This window comes from Cydia amplana, chromosome 19, assembly GCF_948474715.1.
Source record: "Cydia amplana chromosome 19, ilCydAmpl1.1, whole genome shotgun sequence".
NCBI lineage: Eukaryota > Metazoa > Arthropoda > Insecta > Lepidoptera > Tortricidae > Cydia > Cydia amplana.
Genome location: NC_086087.1, coordinates 10,005,620 through 10,027,300, shown reverse-complemented (window position 1 = coordinate 10,027,300; position 21,681 = coordinate 10,005,620). Strand labels below are relative to the sequence as shown.

Genomic DNA, 21,681 nt, shown 5'->3' with positions numbered 1-21,681 from the left:
ACGAGTAATTTAAAAGTGTGGTCACGATTCGTATGAGTCGATTAATTTGAATGATGCGAAATCGAATTTGAACTCGGCCTGGCTACCCGCGCCTGCGCAGCGATTACGCGATTAATGCGCCATTCTTTACAAGTGTATTACTGCAAAGTTGTTCTTTTGTATTTTTGGTACTTGCCATAAAAGGGCGCAAGAGGCTGGGTTGACCTCGGAAAGGGCAGTATTCAGAAACTGATACAGACTGATACAAGTCATTTACATGCTTCGCGCTTACACTAAAGTACAGTTAGGTACATTTACGGGAGCTCAATGGAGTGATATTCATATTAAATTTGGTATGTAGTATCTTAATTGACGTTTCTGAATAAGCCACCATCCCGGTATCAGAATGACGTTTCGCCTATTTGGACAGGCTTACTCCATAATCCTTAATAGTAATCCCGAATAAGTGAACTACGTCTACGTCTTGTATTTAAGTACGCATTGTTTTTACGAATCGATGCCATATTTACCTATAGTGATTTTTTGTATAATCTATCTTCACTCAACATATGCCCCTCTACCCAAAAGGGATTTGCAATGACAAAGTATAGCAATGTCATGCATCATCATGACTGTCAAACTTCTCCTTCACTTGGTTCTATTCAAGTCGGTGCAAAGTTAGTTTAGTTAGACGGACTCAAGACGTATGCAATACGTAGCCCAAGGGAAGTTACAAACCCAATTTCTCTTGAGCGAGTTCCACCGTCCACAGTGTTAACTGATTCGTTACCCTTACTCATCCTTATTGTAAAAGCTTAATGGAATTGGAACTACATGTGTTGCTGTTAGAACAAGATACAATAGCCGGAGAGCTAGCCACGGCAATAGGTATGCAATTTATAGGGCAACGAAATCCCTCTAGTTAGTATGCCATACTATCATTATTAATTAATCAGGGCGCCTGGCAGCTGTCTAGCGGTGGGTGTGGGAGTGGATGGGCAACAAAGTGGTTGTAAAATCAATTGAAGGTGTGCAATTTATAGAGCTCTGTGTTTGGTGTGATATAATAGCTAATTATGTATTTAATTCAAATATAACAATGCCAGGCGTTTTATTTGGGGGAAAAGTAGTGCCAGGTGATAAAAGTCTATAAAAATACACAATTACTTGTGCGCCTGTAGGAAGTACTCACAATTGCTTTACGCATAGATTGTGAGTCAGGTGCAATTTGCTCGTGGCACTACTTTTCCCCCAAATAAAACGCCTGGCATTGTTATATTTGAATTAAATACACAATTAGCTATTATATCACACCAAACACAGAGCTCTATAAATTGCACACCTTCAATTGATTTTACAACCACTTTGTTGCCCATCCACTCCCACACCCACCGCTAGACAGCTGCCAGGCGAGGCGCCCGGATTAATTAATAATAGTATGGCATACTAACTAGAGGGATTTCGTTGCTCTACAGGGTGGATTTTCTTTTTGGGTCAGTGAGGGCAGCTACCAGATCCCGTGCTGCTACGAGAAAACGGTCTAAGAAGACCTTCCCTCGATTTCAAATTAATGAAGATTGGCTTTTACAGATTTTGGAAAAAACATACAGGGTGCGAGAAAAAGGTCATTTTTGACAAACTTTTTTTTTGATGCCAATCGATCCCATTCCTATTAAGGATCAAAAGCTTGTATGGAACCAAAAAAAAATTCCGGCTAGAAAAGCCACAAATCGAGGAAAACTTTTCCCATACAATTTGTATGAAAATGAACACTTTTATTTTTCACATGCTATTTTTGTATGCCAATCGATTCCATTCCTATCCAGTATCAATAGTTTCTTTGGGGTCAACTTACGGTAATGTACTAAAAAGCCACAAATTAAAGAAAACTTTTTCCATACATTTACTATGGAGAACATGTGAAATTTAATTCACATTTTTCTATCTGGCCAATCAGTCCTGTTACATTTAAGGACCATAATACTGTATGAAGACATTGCTGTAGGACTGATGGGCGAGATAGAAAATTGAGAATAACATTTCACATTTTCCCCATAGTAAATGTATGGAAAAAGTTTTTATTAATTTGTGGCTTTTTAGTACATTACCGTAAGTTGACCCCTAGGAAACTATTGATACTGGATAGGAATGGAATCGATTGGCATACAAAAACAGCATGTGAAAAATAAAAGTTTTCATTTTCATACAAATTGTATGGGAAAAGTTTTCCTCAATTAGTGGCTTTTCTAGCCGGAAATTTTTTTTTGGTTCCATACAAGCTTTTGATCCTTAATAGGAATGGGATCGATTGGCATCAAAAAAAAAGTGTGTCAAAAATGACCTTTTTCTCGCACCCTGTATGTTTTTTCCAAAATCTGTAAAAGCCAATCTTCATTAATTTGAAATCGAGGGAATGTCTTCTTAGACCGTTTTCTCGTAGCAGCACGGGATCTGGTAGCTGCCCTCACTGACCCAAAAAGAAAATCCACCCTGTATAAATTGCATACTTATTTACGTGGCTAGCTCTTAGACCACAACTTTATTATAAACTAGATTCTATTTTCCTTCACAGATAGAGCCAACGGGCTCAGCGTCCCTGGGAGCCGCGTCGCGGGCGCTCTTCGTAGAGAAAGTGCGCGCGTCGAACGCCGCCTGTCAATCCGGGGACTTCGCCACCGCCGTCGCGTTGTACACCGATGCTCTCACCTTGGACCCGGCCAACCATATACTTTACAGCAACAGGTAACTATCTCGGCATTAAGTCCAGTCTAGGAGTCAGGAGTCCGCGCATCGAACGCGATGGCGTTGTACACTGATGCTCTCACATCAAGGCGACCAACCACATACTTTACAACAACAGGTTAGGTAAGGAGCCTAGGATAAGAGCGTCGCTTGTAGGGGGCAGCTGCCTGTGGAGACCGAATATTACATGCGGTGGAGGAGGGATATACATTGTAATATATGTCCGTCCTCCCGTGGTCCTTCCACCGCTACCCCTTCGGCGATATCAACTTATCATTTCCGTCTTGATTTAAGAAAACTCATGACAGTCATGACTCTTAACTATTTTAGATATCGTTTCTAGTTTTTCTCATTCTTAATTTTGTTTCTGTAATTCCATATTAACTAAGTATGTAATATTTAAATTGTGAACACAGATCAGCAGCACGGCTCAAACAGGGACAGTTTGCGGCAGCACTTCAAGATGCGACGAAGGCCAGAGAGTTGTGCCCCAACTGGCCCAAAGCTTACTACCGGCAGGGTAAGAACATAATCAAATATGTATTACAAGTAGCAATTGCTGTCGTACGATTCAGTGATTATATTGTTCGTTACAAGTGAAGTTAATGTAAGTATGTTAGAAACCACCACCAGACAATCACGAAACAAAGCAGTTGCCAGTTCAACATATAAAAATAAAATGCGTGTTATTTTGTACCAGCAGTTTCTCCATTTTACCAAACAGTCACGTACCATTCTGCACAAAAGGCCTGTAAATAAACTCTACTCCCGAACTCTGCACCCCCGGTATAATATTTCATCGCGCCACCAATTTTTCAATTACCATACCACCTCAAGCGTTCAGCGCTCCATGTTCTTATGTTTACCGACTAATGCCATCATGTTAAATCACAAATTAACGATGCGTGTGATTACATATACATCGTAAGTTGACATTGCGTGCGACTGTATGATTTATTCCGTTTCTTTTCTATTGTTTTGCCCGACGCTTTCACTTCGCGTAATATGGTAAGGCAAAATGATATCATGCCAGTAGCGCAGACGAATGGATAATAAAGATTGTGAATCTCTCGAAAATGTCGCATTTTTGAAGTGAAAACTTCTTTAGCGGCGCTGGGGACTTTTTGAAGTGGGGAAAAAATGATAAACTCGAGACAGCGTAAGGACCGTAAGGACCACATGACCACTCATAATCGGGGAGCGGAGCTCGGGCCCGGCGCCCCGGCGCGGAGGCTTCAATAGGATAGGTTTGATTAGGTTAGGTTAATTTAGATGGCATTTAAATCAATAAAGAAAAACTCAATGTTATTTGACATTTATGTTGCGGACTCCTTTTCGAGACTCTTTACCTATGTTCAAATAATTTGACGTTGTCATGGCAGTATGTAAATAAACATGTCAATGAAAAAGTGTGATCTTATTTGAGAATGATAATTATACATAATAAATAAATAGAATACCTCCGCTAAACGTATGTATCGTGTTACCGGGCGTCGGTAACATAGTGAGGTGAGTTTTCACTTCTATCGGCACTCCCGGAGTGCAACCGTTGTTTTTTATTGATGTACTTAAATGGCGTGGCAACAAACCTCAACGAGGATTTATGCGTATTCAGAATACGATGGCTTTGATGTCTGGTCATGCAACACCAGTTAAAATAGATGGATCTATGTGGATCTATGATATTTAACAGATGTCAAAGCATCTTATATGATACACTTATATGATGCCATCCAATATACAACTGATGATGAGCACAAGTTGGTATGATGGACACGGCGATCTATATTTCTTATTAGTCTCTACAGGTACTCCATTTGTTTTATGTGATATAAAGTCTATTTTTTTATCCGGTAGACTGAAATGACAGTTCATAGTATGAACATAAAATGTCATTCCATACTATGAAATGTCATTTTAGTCTACCGAATAAAAAAATACACTTTACTCGTAATTTTACTAAATGGTCTGAATTTCACCAACTCACTCAGCTTTCTATATCTCGTATTTATGATACGAAATGTTGTAAACGCTCATTACGATCGGTTATATCTTTGGAGAGTTTGATTAACCTCCTCGGCTAAGTACTGGCGGCAATAAAAGAACGATTACTTATAGTAATTTGAATTTTTATGATTGTAATTTGTTTTGGATTTGATAAATAGCGGTGTTATTCGTTAAAAAATATTGGTAACGCGGTATTGGTTTTCCTGCTCACCAATATTTTCGTTGTAATCATCAGTGATGTGTGATGATTCATCACACAGTAGCTGATGCTATAATGCATTTTTTTCTCTATGCTACGAGTGTAACTAAACTGTAACAACTTACTTTATTCACATTCTATCTTATTCCCACTCTAGAAAATAATCTATAATTAGCTATTACCAACCGCCCACTCAAAGTAAACATTTGGAAAAGTGAAATGTAAATAAATGTGGCGTTATCAATGAAAACGGACCTTATTGTCGATGGCGCTTACGCCATTATTAACGATGCTTCGATATAAATACAACGTGCGGTCCGTGCGACGCTGTACGGCGTATGCGCCATCGACAATAAGGTCCCTTTTCATAGATAATGCCCCAAATACATGTAAGTTTTATTCATAAAAAGTCCAAGAATTATGCCATAACGCTGTAATCTTATAAAAAATATGCGCACGCAAACGTCAGAAGTAGGAAAAGTAGTTTTCTACTTCTAGATACTGTAAGAAAAAGATTTTTTTTTTAATACATACTTAATTGCTCACAGGCGTGGCTCTCCAATGCCTCGGGCGTCACGGCGAAGCCCTGGCCGCCTTCAGCTCAGGCCTGGGCGTGGAACCGGCGTCCCGGCAGCTCCTCGCCGCCCTGGTCGAGGCTTCTCTCAAGTCCCCCCTGCGGACTACCCTGGAACCCACCTTCAGGCAGCTCGAGGCGATGAAGCTGGATCAGAGCCCGTTCGTATTGATATCGGTAAGTTCCTAATCCCTATTTTTTAACACGCTTTTATTAGGTCGACCTGTATGTAACTATGTAATGGAATCTTGCAAGTTAAATTTGATCCACTTCCCGGTTTCCGATTGAACTGAAATTTTGCATACACATGTAAGTCGGGTGACAATGCAATATTATGGTACCTACCATCGAGCTGATCTGATGATGGAGACAGGAGGTGGCCATAGGAACTCTGTGATGAAACAACGCAACCTAATTGTGTTAGGGGTTTTTAGAATTGTCTCGATGAGTATTAGTTGTACGTCGTAAGAAAAATACAGTCAGCGACAAAAGCTTGTACCAAAAATGAAATTTTTGCCAAAAACTTATTTAATACTAACGACTATCCACTCACTTTTCTATTTCTACCCAATCTGTATGGGTTTGTACTTCTAAAATAACAGTTTGGGTAGAAGGTAGATTGATTATATAGTGACGGATATAGTTGTTTCGTTAGCTTTTTGTATGACGTAACGTGGATCCAAGAGGTGGTCCAAGAGGATCGTAAAACTTATATTTCAAATAATAATTTAAACTTCCGTGTTCTTAAACGTCAAATAATAGAAAAGCTACTTTTGTTTTACCATGAACTTATGCCCCTAAAGTAAGATCAAGAAACCGATGCTTATTTGAAGAAGGAGATTGAGTCAAATCGTACCTATTAAAAACAATTATTTTACCTATATAAAGAAACGCACACGACATGTACATATTCAACTACAATTGTTGGCAAAAATTACACGTGTAAAGAGAGGTATCTCTTTACACGTGTAATTTTTGCCAACAACTCGCCACTTTTTTAACCGAAAAAGGTCTCGTAAGTAGGCACTAAAGTTTAATACAATACTGTGAGAGTCGTGAGGCTCCTGTCGATGCGAATTTAACTTATTTAAGCTGTCCACCGAGTCCTGTTTAAATGGCATCTGATACGCGACCGATCCCGAAATAATGTCCGCCATTAACGTGGATATCTCCGGAAATATCGTTGTCACTCACTTTATTTAAAACCCTTCCTTTACAAAGGCATTTTCTTATACGGCCAACGAGTCTTGTTCGCATGATTTGAGTCCCATGCAGTTTAATACAACGATGCCCTTTGTTAGTGTCAATCAATGAACATTCTAACATGAGAACGGACAGGTATCTTAGTCTTTCAAACGTTGCATTGCTTGTTAGCTTTGCTATTATACCTAATGATTTCGTACCTATGAGCGCATGCTAGTATGTATAAAACCTAATAATCTCGGCTTCACTGACAATTCAATCATTTTATATCCAAGAACGGTTTATACTTGGTGCGATGCTTGAAGATTAAGCAGCTAGTTACATTTACAACATTAATTAAAGCAAAAAGGAGCAAATAAAGCCGATCCCCGATAAGTTTGGCTTTAACCACCCCATACAGAGAGCACATTTGCATACATTCCGCTGGTGAATCCGGCGACATCTGAGCATTTTTCGGCGCATTTAACTCAGACAATGGGGCTGAGTGATCAGAGCGCCATAAATTCGCGGCCCGGCTGAATTTACATACAATCTGCACGACAGTTGATCGGCAGCGGGACGTCGATGCTCGAAATGGCGGCCTACTGCCACAAAATGGCCGCTACTAATAGTATTGTTTGTTTTGGAAACATTCTACGATTGAGAATAATATTTGCGGACTTACACCGGCCGAACAGAAAATTTTCTATAAACTATACGTAGATTCAAACATCGTATATTATTCGTCCTTATCAACAATGTTCGGAAGCGTTCAGGCGGACGGACAGTCGGGCAGCGGGCGTGAGGCGTGACAAAACTACAAGGGTTCCGTTTTTGCCATTTTGGCTACGGAACCCTAAAAATGCGACAAGCTTCGCTTGAGATCGGTTCGGTTAGGATACCAAGTATAAGAGTAGATAAGTACTTAAATGTATCGCTTCCAAAACGTAAACAACAAGCACTTTTGTCATTTGTTACCATTCATATCTTAAACATCTACTTAAATAATGTTAAAGGGCCCCTCTATCCGCATTACGAGTGTGTTAATTTTGCGGTTTTATTTCCACATTTATGGCCATGGAGCTTATCGGAGCAGTTTCTTCGCCGATACAAATTCCGCAAACGTTTATCAGCGAGTGATCAATTTTATATTTTTCTCACATTTTCTTATAAATTTGGAAGCTATAAAGTAAAGGCTATGTGGGTGTTCCTAAATGTCCGAGGGTTTATTACTTTATACGAAAACAACCTCAAATCGTTAGTAAAATGTTTTAGAGCGGTGATCGTAATGGAAGCCATAATGGGTCCTTAAAAATTCGTCCCGCTTTTTGCAAAGAGCCATGATACTCAATTTCGCATTTGGAAGTATTAGTTTATTGTAATGTTGCCACTAATGATATAAAAACGAGAACTGAGGCTACCGAAAGCGCCGATTTAGGGCGAATTATCATACGAAGCTCACATTGAATCCAAAGGTAATTTTAGTTATTTCATTACTTTGTGAATATTTCGGTGAGGTCGAATTATTCTCTTTGCTTCGTCTTCGGGATTAGAAATAAACGCTATGTAGTTTCACGTAATGCAAGACCTGTAACAATTAATTTGTGAGAATAGAAAAAAAAAGAAAAAGGTATTGACATGAAACAAAACCATTAAAACGGATTATATCGCGTATATGTCCGTCCGTGTAACCGTAAACAAAAGTCGCCACAAATTTTGTCCAAATCTGACAAAATAGTTGTTTCCAGGTGGTGGGGCAAGAACTGCTGGCAGCAGGGCAGTACCAGGCCGCCGTCACCGTGCTCGAGGCTGCTCTGAGGATCGGCTCCTGCTCTCTCAAACTACGGTAAGAGAACAATACAATACAATCATCATCTTCCTCGCGTTGTCCCGGTATTTTGCCACTGCTCATGGGAGCCTGGGGTCCGCTTGGCAACTAGTCCCAGTAATTAGCGTGGGCACTAGTTTTTACGAAAGCGACTGCCATCTGACCTTCCAACCCAGAGGGTAAACTAGGCCCGTATTGGGATTAGTCCGGTTTCCTCACGATGTTTTCCTTCACCGAAAAGCGACTGGTAAATATCAAATGATATTTCGTACATAAGTTCCGAAAAACTCATTGGTACGAGCCGTGGTTCGAACCCGCGACCTCTGGATTGCAAGTCGCACGCTCTTACCGCTAGGCTACCAGCGCTTCCAACAACACAATACAATACTCTTTTTTTTTCTCGTCGACTTGAATGGTTGAATTAAGACTTCGTATAATACCACAGAATAAATAATAGTACTAGGTACAGAAGACTAACTCTCTAACAAAACGCGTCTGTTACGATCAGCACAGATATGGCCGCTAGGTGGCGACAGCGCCACGCGCGGCTTATGGCTAGCCACCAAAATTGGTGTGGAACGGATGTACTTTTAGCAACCTGTAGCAAAGCGACGAAATGGCGGAGTGAGCCACGCCTGCCAATGCCTATTTAATGATAAGAAATGCGTTGATGTCTTTTGTAAGTACTAAGTATATTTTTATCTACTGAGACACTTGCCTAATTTTGTTTAATTATTTAGGTTTTACAGTACAAAAAATATTATTTTAGTTGACTTGTAGAAAAAGTATTATATTATATACAATAGTGATATCATCAGGATTTCATTTGCGATTGTAACATAAAATACTATATAACACACTGAGGTGAGGTAAAAGAAACGATACAAATCAGAATCTTAAAAGGTAACATAAGACAACACCATCGTGAATCGATCTTCTCAGTGAACCTTATATTTAATTATATGAACATAATATGACTACGAAATAGAATCACTAAATCACGAAAAGCAATACCTACCTTCAGGTATTATCAGTGGTCACATGTCCGATATGAACATAACAATGGCAGTTTTATATCCCATTTTACCTCTACTAATTCAGCTGAGCGTGGCTTAAAAAACACTTACCATTACCACATAAGTGGCGACATATCAAGTCACGAAGCAAATCTATACCAATGCCGCCTGCCGTCAGCATTCCAGAGATAAGCAACCATTACTTAACATCATTATTAATCGCCTTTCACACTTCCTCTCAAACCCACAGCCAAATTGGATGATTTAACGCTATCCGCGAAACCGCATTCATTAAATGTAACATTTTTAATCGCTATCCATACTTGGCAATACGAAATAAAACTACCATCATCCCAAAGGGCGCTTATGACTTTACAAGACATCGCTTATAAAAAATGGGTCTTACAGTGAATGTCGCTTATGTCGCTAATCGTGCCCATACGTATTAGGGCATCATTAAAAATGATATAAACGCCAACTGAACTTGAATACCGTAAAACGGGGTGAGTAGGTTTCGTGGGGAGAGGTGGGTTATGAATGGGGAGAGAAGGATTGAGAGTGGGGTGAGAAGGGATTTTAAGGCTACCTACTGCTACAAAAATAACGTATTCCAATTTAAAATAGAGGTATAGTAATACGCATAATAAAAAAAAATCGATCCAACAATCTTCCAAAATCACCTTTGTATGAAAACCCCTCTCACCCCAAATACGAGGCAATACGGGGTGAGGTGGGTTTTCCTCTTTATCGTCAAAGTCATGAAATGGAACTACCCAAAATAAAATAAAAACTAAAATACAAACGTCCGGAACACTTATTATATACACCATTCAGTTTTCATATGTAAAAATAAAATGTTATCGAGGTTTGAATTTCAGTTTTGACCCTACTCACCCCATTTTACGGTACCTTTTTACACGGGAAAACTCAAATTATTCTCACACGAATCCGGTACTAGTAGTCATAAGCGCCAGTGTTACTAAAGGTGATATTCCTTTGACTAGTGGCGTATGTAGCGAATGACAGTGGGATAATTTATAATATGTACGTTCTTAAATGGAACGGATATCTTTGGCGGAATTTTGAAGGTTTGATTTATCGACGTAAGTGTTATTTATTGGATACCGACGGGCTGTAATCTACTGTTCGGTAATTAGATACTCGGTACTTTGCTGAAGAATATCAAATGATAAATGATTACGCTCCCATACTTTACGGTATTGGCTATCCATTTCAATTTGTAGCAATCAATACAGTGGTGTCGCGTAGTCAGTTATCTTTTTCCGGATGTATCCAGCTTTAGTAGGCTTACAACCTGTTTTAAGATACCAAACTAGTCTAGGGGTAGTTACTTTTGCGGTAAAATTATTTTCAATGCAGTTCCTAGAATATTTAACTAAAAATCAAAGCGGAAACGATAAAAGTCTATTACTTCTAAATTTATTTCGATGATATTTTCATAAAGCCGCGGTATTTATCTTGCTATTTACCTACTCGTACCTACATCTGACAAAGTTGTGCTAGACTTGCTAGAGTATGTATCATATAACGAAACCAAACTGTTAGAAATTTGATAATTCAAATTACCCGTGGCTCCAATACTATATGTCCTTTTACTAGCTCTAGCTTTAACTGTTATTGCAGTAATTTCATTCTCGTACTTACATATATTAATTGTCAGAGATTATGCGACTTTAAATTTATAGTGCGTGTGCTTATTTCAATGCTTAATCGACCTCTGAACTTACATTAAAATTAAGTAGGTGTCTTTCACTTAGCACAATTCACATGGGACTAGAAACTCGTTTTATTGGTTGTTCCTATTGAGAATTTAGTAATAAAGCATAAGGAAACATTTAAAATGTATATGGATATAATCTCGGCTAGGTGCTGCGTATAGGTCATGTATTCGGCCTCACCTGGCGTTAAAGCAACACCCTGTTGTCACTAATAATACTTACGATTAGTTTGCCACTCAAGACCATTGTAAATCAGAATTCTAATTACACTTAACTGTTACAAATCGCGGGGGCAAGTTATACTGGTATGGGTTTAAGTCGAAACAAAAGGTATTGTGAATTGTGCAGCTCCGATGAAGGGGGTCAACTCGGGGTCTTATGATGAAGAATGATTCATTGCTTTTCGCAAGTATATATATTATTGGGAGTAGTTATTTGTTCAATAATGAAATAGCATTGTAATGTATTTAAGAATCCAATGTTCTTCTGGATATTTACTGATTGTATCCAAAATAATGTGTAAATTGTGTCTATATGGGATTCGATGAGTGTCTTTTCCGTTTCCAGTACAGATGGGAAGTTGAGTTATCCACGTGATAGTGCTGTGTTAAGGAGTGACATTGCTTTATTATGTGGATAACAGAGTCAACCATACGCATACATATGTGGGCTTAAGTTTGAGAGTATTTTTAATTATGGGACCAACCCTGTAAACGTAACAAATCATTTGCAAAAATATAGAAAACATTAGCAATCAGCCCTCTTCTCAGTCGAATGTATGAAACAGCATTTTTTTTTTGTTTTTGTTGTTGATCCCATAGTAGGTAAACCTTGCTCAGTATTTATGTTATCGTCAGGTGACAACTAAAAAGTCACTAATAACTACTACTTACAAGTTCAAATCGTGACCAAATGTTGTACAAAAACATGGTTGATTTTTATTTTCATGGAATCAGTGACTTTTGATTGTCACCTGCCAATATTCACCTCGTAAAACATGTCTACGCTACGGCTCAAAACACCATGTAGGTATATTCTGCGAACTAGGTTCATGAAGCTACGCAGCACAGCTCTTATATTATATCACCATAATCCACGTCGGGTCGGAGTCGTTACGGTCTCGTGTGAATGAGCTAACTCATGCCGTGGGACACTTATTCCGCTAACGGTGGTTTAATGGAATCATAAACTGCCTTTGATAGGGATTGAGTCTAGTGATGTGATATCGGCCATAAATATCTTTTTTTTGTAATGTCATATAAACTGATGACAAGTGCTCGCTAAATAATCGGACGCTATGACAATTTTATGCCCAAGATGGCAATCGAAAATAACGCCAACGTATGTATGATAGAACTGCATTCAATAGCAATGGAAACGATTCATTTTGATCAGAATTTGCCTATAAAGCCACCCGTTTTCATTGCTTCAGTGTAATAAAAGTAAAAACAGCGATATTCTCGCGAAAGCACATCATTAGCAATACCGTACGAGACCTCAGGACCTCACCTTACTGAGACCTTTAGCAATTATTCGTCTGAATCGAGTTTAAAGGAATACCTCGATTTAAATGGATCCTTTAAATCGGTTTAATTCATACAAGTCTTGTCACTTCGACGTTTATGTTAATTGGAATGTGCTTCAATGCAGTAAACTGATTCGGAGGTCTCTTTGACATAAAACCTAATCTGGGAGGTTATTAGGGTTTGTTTTTTGGATCGTCCTTTGACTTAACCTCTGTATAGCCACCCATACGACAACAGTTGCCAAGACAGATGCAATTTAGATTTTTTAAATTAAAATTAACAATCGAATATGAATAGTATCTTAAGGGCTTAAGTTTGAGAGTATTTTTAATTATGGGACCAACCCTGTAAACGTAACAAATCATTTGCAAAAATATAGAAAACATTAGCAATCAGCCCTCTTCTCAGTCGAATGTATGAAACAGCATTTTTTTTTTGTTTTTGTTGTTGATCCCATAGTAGGTAAACCTTGCTCAGTATTTATGTTATCGTCAGGTGACAACTAAAAAGTCACTAATAACTACTACTTACAAGTTCAAATCGTGACCAAATGTTGTACAAAAACATGGTTGATTTTTATTTTCATGGAATCAGTGACTTTTGATTGTCACCTGCCAATATTCACCTCGTAAAACATGTCTACGGCCAGAGATGCGATTTATTTGAAATAGTTCTATTTAAAATGCAAATACAAAATGCAAAATACCTATTTTGTATTTTGCATTTAAATGCCTTTTAGTAAAAAACATTTTGTATTTTATTTGAAATACTTTTCGAGATGTATTTTGCATTTTTAATATTCATTTCAAAATGCAAAATACTTTGTGATTAAGTTTAGCCAACATTACCAGTCAACCAAAATTAAATGAACGAATGACGCTTGTATTGCCGAATTTGACCGATAGAGGCGCCTGCTAGGCGCTAGCCATGCGCATTGCGCGCCCTTTTTTTAGGGTTCCGTAGCCAAATGGCAAAAAACGGAGCCCTTATGGATTCGTCATGTCTGTCTGTCTGTCCGTCCGTATGTCACGGCCACTTTTTTCCGAAACTATAAGAACTATACTATTGAAACTTGGTAAGTAGATGTATTCTGTGAACCGCATTTAGATTTTCACACAAAAATAGAAAAAAAAAACAATAAATTTTGGGGGTTCCCCATACTTAGAGAACTGCAACTCAACATTTTTTTTTTCCTCAAACCCATACGTGTGGGGTATCTATGGATAGGTCTTCAAAAATGATGAATGAGGTTTCTAATATCATTTTTTTTTTCTAAACTGAATAGTTTGCGCGAGAGACACTTCCAAAGTGGTAAAATGTGTGTGTGTCCCCCTGTAACTTCTAAAATAAGAGAATGATAAAACAAAAAAAAACATATGATGTATGTACATTACCATGCAAACTTCCACCGAAAATTGGTTTGAACGAGATCTAGTAACTAATTTTTTTTTATACTTACGTCATAAATCCCCTAAATACGGAACCCGTCATGGGCGAGTCCGACTCGCACTTGGCCGCTTTTTTTTCTTCTTTGGTCAGAGTGCGCGCCTTATAGCCGTTTAGACTCGCGGCGCGTCTCGTGGCTCGCCTCGACACACTCGCATTCGGCTTGTCATTCGGTTATAAACCTTATGCCGTGCCGTTAGTGTTTAAATTATATTAGCTCGACGAGCTTGCGAACCACGAGAGTCTAAACCGGCTATTATGTCTGACTAGTGTCAATGTCAAACGAAAACGACGAACATTATCTATTCTATGGCTATTCTCATGATAAATACCTAAAATAAATAAAAATATCTGAGATTTGGTCAAAAGGTATTTTATTTTGAAAAAGTATTTTGAAAATACCTATTTTGCATTTAGCATTTGAAATACAAAACGCAAAACTATTTGGTATTTTGCATTTGAAATAGTAAATCTGAAAAGTATTTTGCATTTTGTATTTAAATGCTTTTTTAAAACCATTTTGTACATCTCTGTCTACGGCTCAAAACACCATGTAGGTATATTCTGCGAACTAGGTTCATGAAGCTACGCAGCACAGCTCTTATATTATATCACCATAATCCACGTCGGGTCGGAGTCGTTACGGTCTCGTGTGAATGAGCTAACTCATGCCGTGGGACACTTATTCCGCTAACGGTGGTTTAATGGAATCATAAACTGCCTTTAATAGGGATTGAGTCTAGTGATGTGATATCGGCCATAAATATCTTTTTTTTGTAATGTCATATAAACTGATGACAAGTGCTCGCTAAATAATCGGACGCTATGACAATTTTATGCCCAAGATGGCAATCGAAAATAACGCCAACGTATGTATGATAGAACTGCATTCAATAGCAATGGAAACGATTCATTTTGATCAGAATTTGCCTATAAAGCCACCCGTTTTCATTGCTTCAGTGTAATAAAAGTAAAAACAGCGATATTCTCGCGAAAGCACATCATTAGCAATACCGTACGAGACCTCAGGACCTCACCTTACTGAGACCTTTAGCAATTATTCGTCTGAATCGAGTTTAAAGGAATACCTCGATTTAAATGGATCCTTTAAATCGGTTTAATTCATACAAGTCTTGTCACTTCGACGTTTATGTTAATTGGAATGTGCTTCAATGCAGTAAACTTATTCGGAGGTCTCTTTGACATAAAACCTAATCTGGGAGGTTATTAGGGTTTGTTTTTTGGATCGTCCTTTGACTTAACCTCTGTATAGCCACCCATACGACAACAGTTGCCAAGACAGATGCAATTTAGATTTTTTAAATTAAAATTAACAATCGAATATGAATAGTATCTATGACGATGACAGACGGTTTGGTACACTCAGCATCATTAGTAGCGGATGAAACAACTCGCTAAAAATATCTGCTACCCTCTACAAATAAGAGATAAATCTGTACCGTTCTAGCGCAAAATTGTTTGCTGTAGTCTAATTGTTCTACATATATATGCAGTTTAGATGCTTAATGGTAAATACTTTTGGCACATAGTCTGATCCGTTACTTTCGATGCTGACTACGTACCACTAGCCCGTCCACACAGGAAATCAAATCTTTGTATCTATGAATGTCCAGAATTTCCTGATTTCTAATGCCTAGGATGTTAGCTTCAATCTAGTTAATGAATAAGCCCTGATCTGATTGTATCTGCCCTTTGATCTACAGTCGCTAGCAAGTTAGCTCTGAAACAGGCCTAACATAATACCATTGGTTGTTGAGATACGTAGTTGTAAAGCATTCGTTTTTATGTGAACTTAATTCGTATTAATAAATGACTAATATAGCCCTATCACTGATCTGTGAGGGTTTTTGTAGTATATAAAACTGTAAAGTAGTTGCGCGTTGATGTAGAAGTTTGCTTAGAACGAAACTAAGTCAGTAATGTATTTAAAAGATAATTAAATACTTTATAATTGAATATACCAACTTTATAAGACAGCTGGCCTGAAATAGTACGATAAGGATAAGGATAGGTACCAACAATTAAACAAAATTACCTAACATGCGCTTACTTAAATATAAATAACAAGGGTAACATGGCCCAAAACCCCATAACCCTTTCTCCTGTTCATTTACAGTTAGGTTCAGTGCAGGAAAGATACTTGAAAATGTCCACTTTGCTGCACGATCCTGTAGGTTCAATTCCTATACTAAACCACAGCACAAAAAGTTCAGCAAAGCCAGTATAAAATGATCTCTAATCACACATCGTTTTCATAAAACTAGAGGTCATATAATAATTGTAAGTCCAAGAACTTCGACTAACTAGCAATAAATATAGTACTGGTCATTTGGAGGTGCCAATTCCGTCTTAGAGTCACGACGACAATAGAATACATTTGGTTTGGTTTTAGCACTCAGGGGCCGTTATAAACTGGCCTCATAGTACCTTAAGGCGGTCCTTATGATCAAGCCCTTTAGCACATTTCAACGGGCGACTAAATATAATATTATATTTTTCATATCCTGATACTTTATGATAAATATTACTGTAACAAAAAATAATTGACTTCATAAACTAGTTCAAGTGTATGTCATAATAGTAGTTTATGCAACAGTGATATAATAAGGGTTCTTAAAATTCAAGGGTCGAAGTTACAAAACGAGACGTAGTCGAGTTTTGTAAAAAAAGACCCGAGAATTTTAAGAACCAATTATGAGCTGTTGCATACATTACTTTTTCTATGACAGCTGCAGCAAAAAAAAAAAAAAAAAAAAAGAGTTATTATTAAAAAAAAAGAGTTATTATTAAAAAAAAAGAGTTATTATTTAAAAAAAATTGAGTTATTATTTAAAAAAAAAGAGTTATTATTGTAAATGAAAACATACCTCTTTCAATCAAGATGATCGGAACTTGTATCTTTAAAAAAAATAAAGCAGTTGTATTATACTCATAAGATGACTGCTAGCAGTCATCTTATGAGCCTATAGGCAAATCATTCAAATGACATTGCTTTAGATATCACTGTCAGTCATTTAATTGACACATTTAAGTGCTGGAGTAGAAAAAATAAATAAATAATTCAGCCTATATACGTCCCACTGCTGGGCACAGGCCTCCTCTCATGCGCGAGAGGGCTTGGGCTATAGTCCCCACGCTAGCCCAATGCGGATTGGGGACTTCACATACATCATTGAATTTCTTCGCAGATGTATGCAGGTTTCCTCACGATGTTTTCCTTCATCGAAAAGCTAGTGGTAAATATCAAATGATATTTCGTACATAAGTTCCGAAAAACTCATTGGTACGAGCCAGGATTTGAACCCGCGACCTCCGGATTGAAAGTCGGGCGTCATATATACCATATACCATCACCATCCATCCACCATCGGTATATGTCATATGTACCGTAAAATGGGGGAGTAGAGGCAAAACTGACATTCAAACCTCGATAACATTTTATTTTTACATATGCAAACTGAATGGTGTATATAATAAGTGTTCCGGACGTTTGTATTTTAGTTTTTATTTTATTTTCGGTAGTTCCATTTCATAACTTTGACGATAAACAGGAAATCCCACCTCACCCCGTAGTCCCTCGTAATTGGGGTGAGATGGAATTTCATACAAAGGTGATTTTGAAAGAATGTTGGATCGATTTTTTTTATTATGAGTATTACTATAGCTCCATTTTAAATTGGAATACATTATTTTTGTAGCAGTAGCCTTAAAATCCCATCTCACCCCCCTTTCATCCTTTCTCTCCCCATTCATAACCCAACTCTCCCCGCGAACCCTACTCACCCCATTTTACGGTACGGTCTTTACGAGAGAAAAAGCACAAATTTACTAAAAAAAAAATCAAAACACTATGGCTGTGCCAGACATTGACTTTGGTGGACCAACTTTAAAACAAAATAATAGTTTTCCAAATGTTAAAGCGTCTTCGAAAAATCTGAAAATAAACATAAAAAAGATCCAGACGAATTAAAACCTACCGCCTGTTTTGAAGTGGTTTAATTTAGTGTCCGACCGAAGGTTCGGTTTCGGTTTCGGTTTCGGCCAGTTTCGGCCAAAAAATCATGTTTCGGCCGTAGTTTCGGTTTCGGCCAAAAAACGGCCGAACCTTTCGGCCGGGCCGAAACATACGCAATGGTACTTCGTTCTATGAAACTAAACTATGTGACAAAGACCAAAAGTTGTGAAACAAGTAGGACAACAATATTAATACATATACTGATTTATGTATACAGGACATTAATCGGTTTATTATTAAACACAATTCCACTAATGATGGGGCCACTGAACGGTCGACGCAGTCTTAAGAGGCTGTCAATACCTAAAACGCGCACACTGCCTAATTGTATCGTACTAAATGAGATAGCACTGTCGCATGTTACTGGGCCTGGGCAAGGGAATAATAAGAAAACTCATCATCTTCCTCGCGTTATCCCAGCATTTTGGCCACGGCTCATGGGAGCATGGGGTCCACTTGGCGTCGGCACTAGTTTTTACGAAAGCGACTGCCATCAGACTGTGATCCAGAGGGTAAACTAGGCTTTATCGGGCTAGTCCGGCTTCCTCAGTGGTAAATATCAAATGATATTTCGTACATAAATTCCGAAAAACTCATTGGTACGAGCCGGGGTTTATAGTGTTTGTACCTTTGGATTGAAAGTCGCACGCTCTTACTCACCACTAGAGGCCACCAGCGCTCAAAGGATTATTTGTGTAATATTACTCGTTAGCGGTTTAGGTATAAGTAAATGTTTTGACAAATTGATTTTAATTTCAGACACATAAGTCAAGAAATAAAGACATTAGAACCGTTTAATGGTGATTTTAAGACCAATCTTTGCAATTATTTTCTATCGAGCCGATGTCGTTCAATCATGTATCGAGTGCGGCCACGGTCTTAAAATATAATAAATATTAACATAGTATAAAATATATTTTTTGCTTTACTAAATCAAATAGTTTTTCTTAAAAGGGGCTACCTGCGGTTTTCATCGATTTTTGACAAGTTTTGAATCGTATCTCCTACTTTTGCACTACAGATAGATTTTTATAAGACAAACGGCTATCGGTTCTTCAATCTTTATCTCCATTTTTGTCTACCGGATTTTGAAAGAAATTGATACTATTTTATGATTTTATTTAAACGTTGTCTAAAAGAACACTTTTTTCCTATCTAGATTGCTGTGAAGGATATTACTTATACGAAATCTACATATTTGGGTTCGTCTTTGACGTGTCGTGAATCGTGTCTAAGGTTTTTATTTTAAACTAATTAACACAAAAGTTATGGTCAGAAAACCAGTTTTTTGGCCTTCAATTGTTCAACTTTGATGCCAAATATCTCGAAGACAATGAACTTTGAAGTAAATATGGAATACTATATCGCTTAAAGCCGTTGCTGTTAATATGATAAGCTACAAAACACAAGAAAACTAAGGGATTCAGATAGAAGGTCATTAGCGTGACGGAGCCCCTTAAGTAACATCAATTTCAAGGACATTGGGTGTTGACAGCCCCTTAATATGAGTTTAAAAGCGGTTTTATGACATTTTTTCAACGATTTTAACAAGTATTCAAAAGTTTCGGTTTCGGTTTCGGTTTCGGCCGAAACTAGAGCCAAAGCCGAACATTCGGTTTCGGTTTCGGCAAAAAAACATGTTTCGGTCGGACACTAGGTTTAATATCGTCAAAAGAAATGAACGTTCATAATAAAGACGGACAATATAGTGCTAGCCCGGTCTTCGGCGTCGAAACCCACACCTCACCTCACTCAGATCCTATCTCTTGTTGATGGATCGGAGCCACTCGGAACATCCCTATTCAAGTATTCTGTACCATCCACGACACATTAAACTAGACCTTAATGCAACGATATAAGGTCCACGCAAGATCAATTATGTTGCTTTTATGAGCGGCCCACTCACGATAAATGGGACATTTATTTTTGATGCCTATCTCCTAGAACGTTGATGGACCTGTGGATTGGGCTGGAAATAGATTTTAGAAGTAATAAATTGCTTTAGTGGTAAAGGCGAGTATATTTACGTATAGTGATGTGAAGTTTCGGGATTTTTTCTCTGACGGTAATGTTGTATTTTAAGGTAATAATAAGGTATAGGTAAGGTAGGTAGGTAGGTAGGGGTTTTCGTAATAGGTAGGTTATATGAATTTGCTTTGAAATTTTATCACTTTGTGTAGAAATTTTCCGACATAGCCTTCAGGACCTTTATTTATTACTTTGGAATGTACCTATTTTAAAGGTGTCCGTATTAAACATATTCGTTTGTGCCTGAGACAGCGGCGCGGCACGCCAGATCCAATTTTATATTTTGATGTTATAAACAGCGTTTTCGCACGTATGCTACTACCCAGCCTAAATGCAAAAGTAAAAACTAATTTTCAAATAACAAACAATAATACTAACAAAATCGATGCTATTCTATCCGAAGTTCCATTGTTTGGGTAACATTTCCGGTAAAAAGAAAATTTTACCGGGGATTATTATGTGAGAATATAATTATATTCCACAACCACAACCAGTGTGAGATCTCATCACTGGTTGTGCAAGTCCTGCTATAGTAAAGCGACTCTTTTATGGCGCGCTCCATACTTTATGGTACCTTTGCATGTCAGAAATATGTTCATTGTACCTATTTATTTACATTTTTATGGAAAAAGCTTTACGTCCGGCTGTTTGTGGGGTATTTAGAATAAGATATTTTCGAAATATTTAATATAACCTTTGCCTCGTTGAACTAAAGTTTATTTTTTTATTCGGTAGACTAAAATGACATTTCATAGTATGAAATGACACATGATGTTCATACTATGAAATGTCATTTTAGTCTACGGAATAAAAAAATAGACTTTAGAGATATTTTACTTACGTGTCAGGTATGTTCACGTAATTTATTGTTCTTCATAGATATTAATATTTAATGTACTAGTTAACAGGTAAAATAATGCTGTGCATGACCGACACATATTAGAGGATAACGGTTAGAACAAGATTTTAATCACGCACATTGAGTTTACTGTAGGTCAGCAGTAGGTCTACAGTCAGCAGCAGAAGAGTGCTCTTAACAATAAAGTCGCGTCAAGATCATTTTGATCACCTAGCCTGCTTAGCAACTTCTGCTACTGACTGTAGGTAGCAGTGGCGGCGCGTCAAACATATCCATAGCCAAGCCGGGGCTAATTTGGCTTACATATTTCCTTTAAAACTCTGCTCAAACGTCCAAAACAGGCAAGCCGGTGGGAATCGACTTAAGTCTTAAGTAGGTAGTCCGAATGAAATGCTGTATCTATCTATAACTTGACCGTAGACTACAGACATCACTTTTGATTCCAATTGGTTCCAGTATAATCTGGTTTTTAACCTCATTAGGCACCTTTTTTAATTAAAGAGTATCACTTCCTCTAAGC

The 21,681-nt window shown here is 37.8% G+C and overlaps 1 protein-coding gene across 1 annotated transcript in view; it reads left to right on the top strand.

Moving 5' to 3' along the window:
• The window catches only part of LOC134656977 (tetratricopeptide repeat protein 28), a 129,400-nt gene that overhangs the window by 48,918 nt on the left and 58,801 nt on the right, over positions 1–21,681 (top strand). Inside the window, exons 3-6 of the mRNA XM_063512541.1 lie at positions 2,552–2,721; positions 3,138–3,241; positions 5,476–5,678; positions 8,432–8,529. Coding sequence (XP_063368611.1) covers positions 2,552–2,721; positions 3,138–3,241; positions 5,476–5,678; positions 8,432–8,529 — 575 coding nt within the window. The remainder of the gene's footprint in view (positions 1–2,551; positions 2,722–3,137; positions 3,242–5,475; positions 5,679–8,431; positions 8,530–21,681) is intronic.